At 49.3% G+C, this 6,000-nt stretch overlaps 1 protein-coding gene across 1 annotated transcript in view; it reads right to left on the reverse strand.

The window, feature by feature from the left end:
• Positions 1-2,317: 2,317 nt before the first annotated feature.
• Positions 2,318-6,000, reverse strand: part of Atx-1 (Ataxin 1) — a 7,589-nt gene continuing 3,906 nt past the window's right edge. The window contains exons 3-9 of the mRNA XM_003741351.2: positions 5,216-5,438; positions 4,902-5,022; positions 4,645-4,790; positions 4,151-4,232; positions 3,652-3,834; positions 3,374-3,517; positions 2,318-3,256 (exon numbers count right to left, since the gene is read on the reverse strand). Coding sequence (XP_003741399.1) covers positions 3,131-3,256; positions 3,374-3,517; positions 3,652-3,834; positions 4,151-4,232; positions 4,645-4,790; positions 4,902-5,022; positions 5,216-5,438 — 1,025 coding nt within the window. The 3' untranslated portion in view covers positions 2,318-3,130. The remainder of the gene's footprint in view (positions 3,257-3,373; positions 3,518-3,651; positions 3,835-4,150; positions 4,233-4,644; positions 4,791-4,901; positions 5,023-5,215; positions 5,439-6,000) is intronic.

The following is a 6,000-nucleotide window of genomic DNA, read 5'->3' on the forward strand; positions in this document are numbered from 1 at the left end:
CGTCGCTTCCACCGTACTGACGAAGCTCGCGATTCTAGGTTGTGGAAGCTCTCAAACGACGGAATATCAAGCCCCATTGTATTTTCGCTCTGGTCGGTCTCGTTGAACACTGCTGTCAAGCCGCGATTTCAATTCTTTCTCCGGAAAGAGCCGCAAACATCATCGGACACATCATCGAAAGAGACGACGACCGAACGGCGAGTGTAACGAGCGGGGTCTCGACGAGGGCTCTGATCCGCTCCGCTCAGAACCAGGAAGATCTGTCGCATGTGAACGGAGACCTTCTAGGTCGAGTCTTGGACCGGTCCCGAAGACTGTCCTCGAGTGAAGAACACACAGCGAAGTGAGTATATCCGTCGATCTCCTCCCAATCGTCATCAGACGAACTAGTGCGCGTTCCACGCCCTCTTCCCATTATTCATTCCGACGCAGCCTTAGGGGGATCGAATAATCGATTTCTCACGAGTGATTCGGAGGGAGGACCTGAAGCGTCGATAATTATGGTCGCTTTGAAACACAATACACAATAATATACACAATGATAATAATTGACATCCAATGATAATAATAAACGTTGTACATTATCCCTCCTCGGCAGCTTCGTGAAAGCTCTGATGGAGCAGGGAATGCGGTGCTGTGATTTGGTTCGTATGGCTACGGACGGAAGCTCATCGACGTCGAAAGTCTCAGACAAACAGGATGGGGATCCGGAAATGGTGCGCTGGTTAAGGAACATTGGAGTGGACGAGGCGAGCGTGGGGCGATTTGTTCAAGAGCGCTTCTCGCTGAAGGACGTCCTTCAGCTTGTCGACCGAGAGGATCTCAAACGCCTGGGACTCAAGTGAGTTCCCGCTGATTCGGCCCGGATACGGAAAATCGGAGCCGGACGCTCAGAGGTTTTGTCCTCAACATAATCCTTCTCCACAGGTTGGGCTACGAGATTCGCGTCTGGACAGCGATCCAGAGACACCGCAATCGAAAGGAGAGCCACAACACGTCTTGACATCGAATCAGCTCTATCTTAGGAAATAATTATTCCTCCCGTGAGCACGAGAGGGGGCGCTCTGTGACGCCGATCTCATGTCGCAAGCGGAATCTGCTGCTCGGAAAAGTAGAATCGCATAGCGCGAAGGAACTCTCAATCGTTTCCCGGACGCTTCCGACTCCTGGTATGTCAAATCATGCTGTTCATGTTTCATGTTCCAGCCAGTGGGGCCGCTACTGTTAACAAGCTCACAAAACACCCATGACTTGTGAATTTTAATATATTTGTACATTTTATATAGAAATCAGCAAGTCGAGCTTGTCGTTTCTATAAGAGGCAGTTTTGTGAGCTTTCGCCTCTTAACAAAATCGGGCAGCTCCCTGCTGGACTCACTTTTTCTCGTTGTTGACGGCCAGGGATCTGTCGATCCTGGTTGAAGCAAAGCGAGAAGAAAAGATAAATCACGGCGTCTCCATTCTACATCATAATTGACACATTTCCAATGAGTGCTTGTTAGTCCTCCCGGAGTTTCGGAGTAGGGCCCGCCAATCGCTAGGACGGTGCTCCAAAAAAAATGCCGAGAACTTAGCGGAGCCCCCACTCTGGAGCGACTCGGCAGGATATACGCCACTGTTTTCGGGGACCCATAAAGCTCGATTGTGGAAGCGCTGCGTCCACTTCGTAGTAGAGCATTCTTCTGGAACCGATCACAGTTTGAGCCTCGGGATTCGGGATACTTTCCTTTCGGTGGGGCGCAGTCAAAACGCGGGCGGATTAGGGACCGGGAAATCATCGCTCTGGCTTCGCAATGAGCCAGACTAAAACGGCAAATTAATGGCCACCGGAAGGCCACCGTCCCAGTCAGTGCGGCAGGCCTGTGCACTTCACGCTGAAGTCGGCTAAATTTTTTCCCGTCTATCCTTCTCCAAGCCCCGACGATCGGCAATTCGTACTGGACTAACATCTTGAGCTCACCATCAATGACCTCGTATCCAAGAGCACAACTCCTTCAATCGCCAGTCTTTTCCGAAGATTGCTATAGCGGTAGAGTGTAGGACAATAATATGGCTTGGCTAGTCAAAAAGACGACTCGACACTGAATGAGTCAATGAAGAGATCGTTTAATGTGCCATCGACCGGGCAATATCATCGTTGCCTTCCTCCAACTTCGATATCAGAACCTATCAAAGTTCAATGGAATGAAACGCGAATCGGCAACCGATTTCAACCGCAAGGGAAACAGAAACCTTCAGTGGCAATGAATCGGTCAAATAAATCCGTGGTTCTAAGCGTCGGGTATAAAGAGGAAAAAACACTTCTCGTCCGATTGCAATGATTTTATATGGCTCGATAATCAGAATTCATGAGATCTTCACAACGGAGTTCCACAATCAGGTATGAATGATTGAACGTATGCATATTCGTCCGTAATTATGAAGCTATGATATCAGCAGGTGTGTATCGATTGTATGTATGTATATCTGATAAAAAATATCATCATCATTCGAATCTATTTCATGCTTATTCAACGTCGTTCAAAATATACTTGCATGGTCCTCATTCAATCGAGTCAATACGAACAATAGTCATCATCACAACAATGGGGATTATATATCAACACGATCATGGGCTTCATTTCAACGAGTTTACAAAAAATCGAGCTTCTCAACATACCGCATCTGGAGTGCCTAATGCGAGACCACATAGTTACAACCATGTAGGTATTGTTTCCTTCCTTTCCTCATTTAGGGAAAACTTCCGTGGAATCAGAAAAATAGCTCCTCTTCAGAACAAATTTTTCACCCTGTCCCGCTTCGTTCTGACTTTTAAGTAGTCGGTAAATACAAACTCCGAAACACTTGAGTTCTAATACATCGTCGAAGAACAGGACAACACACAATCGTTCTGTAGTCTGAACGACACCCCGAATGGCACTTTGCACAATGCTTTCCACCAGTCTTGAGAATACTTTTGATTAGAGTTGGGATATCGCGGCTCATGGAGATTACGGATCCGCCGCCGTTGCAGCCTATGCAAACTGGGATTCTCGCGAATTTCGCCATAACACAACTGAACTATCTAGAGTAGGATTAAGTATCTCGTTAAGGTGATATGCGATAATTTGGCGGGATTTCTTGCCTCGTCCTAGTTCTCCGCTAGCGACGCGTTCGTGGGAGGATCTGGAGCCGACCATCTACGATTGCTACGAACGGCTGAGGGGTACCTCCTGAGATCATTCACTGAGTCTTCCTCGGCATGCGTTGAGCGAGCCTGTTAATCGATAGAGATTGAATTGGATGGGATTTCTCATTCCCGAAGCACGTCATATCCCCTGGAAGAATCCAACTGCGGCGAGTCTCGGATGGAATGTAGCGAAAAAAAACTCACGTTGCTAAGGGTGACGCATACGTCGCCCGGCTGCAGTTTATGACACTGCAGTCCGAGCTTCTGAAGGGTTTTCGAGGGATCGCAGGAACTCCAACCGCGGTTGAACACAAAGAAAGGTCGGTCCACAGGCGTCTCGACGGAAACCTTCAATAAAATCGAGATTATGGGAGCAATCGAGACGTCGAGTACCGGGGGTCTTGAGAACGTGAGGATCGTTTTCGCGACCATCGAGAACGAGTCCGTATGCACCCTCCTATATCAATAATCCGATGACTTACTTCTTGTTTGCTAGAGGTCACCGCAAACGTAATTAGCACCGCATGCGCCTGACTGGCAGCTTCCATTCGCAGTATTTTCGAGGAGTCGAGTCGAACACCCGGTGTGGCTTCGGCGCTCTTGATCAAATCATCGGTCGTAACTTGCTCTACTGTGCGAAGATTCCCATCGCCGAGTCGAATCACCTATCAAGCAGCGGTCGATTAAAACTGTGAGTTTATCCTCAATCAGAACCACTCGACGTGACGACATCGACATTAGCTTGCGAAATCCATTACATAAAGTTTCCGAACCAGTTCCTTCGATTGACGAGTCACGTGTTGCATGGAGTTCGCAGCTCCCACGTGGCTCGTCACGGAGGACAGTTACATGAGGTACAGACTCGTGGCTGACAATTCGTCAGGGAAACTCATGAAGCAACAAGGCTGCTTCCACTCAGAAGAGCCCGTATCCAGTGAGATACGATCGTCGGTAGCTTCCGAAACTCAGGAGCACACTCACCGATCCTTTCTTGAAATGAGCCAAACCAGGGGTCGATTGGGACGATGATTCACCCTTCAGCAGCATCGAGCTTCCACAAATACTGCAAGACAGAGTATGACACATGAACAATTCGCTGACAAATCCAAATTGGGTAGTTCTCCCGGAAAACGAGAGTCGAATCTGTAGGGATCATTCAGGCATGCCGAGGGGAGCTAGCTGGTTTTCGTCAGAATTTTAGAATCGTAACTTCCGCGAGTGAGGGTAGAGAGAAGTTTTCTTATCTGTTTTGGAGACAAGGAGCCCGTCGATCGCAACTTTTTATTCTCAACTTCCACAATTTGGGACGTCTCTCGACCCTCTCACGAGATTTCTGTTTTTCTTTTCACCAAGCCTGATCGATAGCAGCAGGAGGAGGCTAATGCAGCCTTGGGCCACCGGCGCAACGCCGATGGTTTCTCCCCCCGGAGACACCGCATGCTCAAAATTATTCACGAGTGAGTAAAAAATCTGACCTATCAGAACCCGAGGACGCTTGACTCAGCTTGTGGTGACTCCGATGAGCAGCCGCAAACGAATCCGATCCAGGACTCGATAAGGTCGACGGAGTCGCCGGAAGTCCGGAACTCGCGCTTGCGGAGAGATAATCCATTCGTGCAAACTATAAGGAGGACACATGAAGACCTTGCAAACATAAAGTCCGGCTCGTGACGATCGCCCGGGGTAGCACTACGCATGGACTTGGGCATATGCACGGTACTTTGCGACCTACCTTTGGCGATGGTGTGTCATCGTGCTGGATAACGACAGGCTGGAAGGCTCCTCCGGAATCTTCTTTTTTAATTTTCAGAGGCGTCGCAGATGGCGGTGAAGGCGAAGTCGGGGCGAAGAATCTGAAAAAAAATGAGGGTTGTCAGATTTGCATCCGATTCCCCTCCTATCAATCCCGGTGGAATGGTCATGATATTCCAGCATCGCATTCGCCCAACGGATATATCTGTAATAATTTATCCACACGCTTCCTACACGCAGCGATGTCGCGTCGAATATCGAGCGCTAAAATTGTCTCCCGTGCATTCCATTTACCTCGAAGCAAAAAACGGGCTAAGCAGAGGAGACTGCGCGGGATTGAAGCCCTGTTGCAGCTGCTGGAGGTTGTACTGCCTCAGTTGTAGAGCTGCAATATCGATCCCGGCGGGGAAAAACGCTGCAGGACTCCCCATTGGCATTCCGACCCCCAGACCTCCTAGCAGACCTTGTTGCGCCAGGTGGCTTCCGAATAACGCTGCTTGAGAAGCGTTCATGGCAGCTGCAATATAGATCGTTGATCTTCGAGATTAGTTCGGGGAAACTCTGGAGACTCCTCCACGACAATGATCCGCGCCGCGAATCCGCAGAATTAGACAAGGGCTCTTCGACGAGTCACTGGTCCGACTGAGTGAGCGCAACGCGGATTTGGGAAGTCCGGCAGGGACGCTTTCTCGATCAGGAGTCTCCGGTGGAACTAAACCCAAACTTAGCTGCAGGTTTGCTTCGGAGCCATGCTCTCCCTCAATGGGACTTCTCCCCTCGTGACGTCGATGACCAGATCCCTTTCCGTAAGCACATGTGACCTTCTTCTAAAAACAGCCCCAAGACTTCTCGGAAAACTCTACACCATCGAAGAGGAAAGAACGACAGGAGCGACTGAGGGGTCATCCCGATAATCCGCCCGAGAATCGGTCACGCTCACGTCACGGCTAGAGCCCACTCGATGCTTTGATCGGCTTAGATTCTTCCATGAGATTGGGGAAGATCCTTCTGTTCGGTGAGCTTATGCCGATGGGGAGAGATAGGAATAAATTGTACAGAGAAGCCTCATCATTGAATTC

The sequence above is a fragment of the Galendromus occidentalis genome, unplaced genomic scaffold (genome assembly GCF_000255335.2).
Source record: "Galendromus occidentalis unplaced genomic scaffold, Mocc_1.1 scf7180000077167, whole genome shotgun sequence".
NCBI lineage: Eukaryota > Metazoa > Arthropoda > Arachnida > Mesostigmata > Phytoseiidae > Galendromus > Galendromus occidentalis.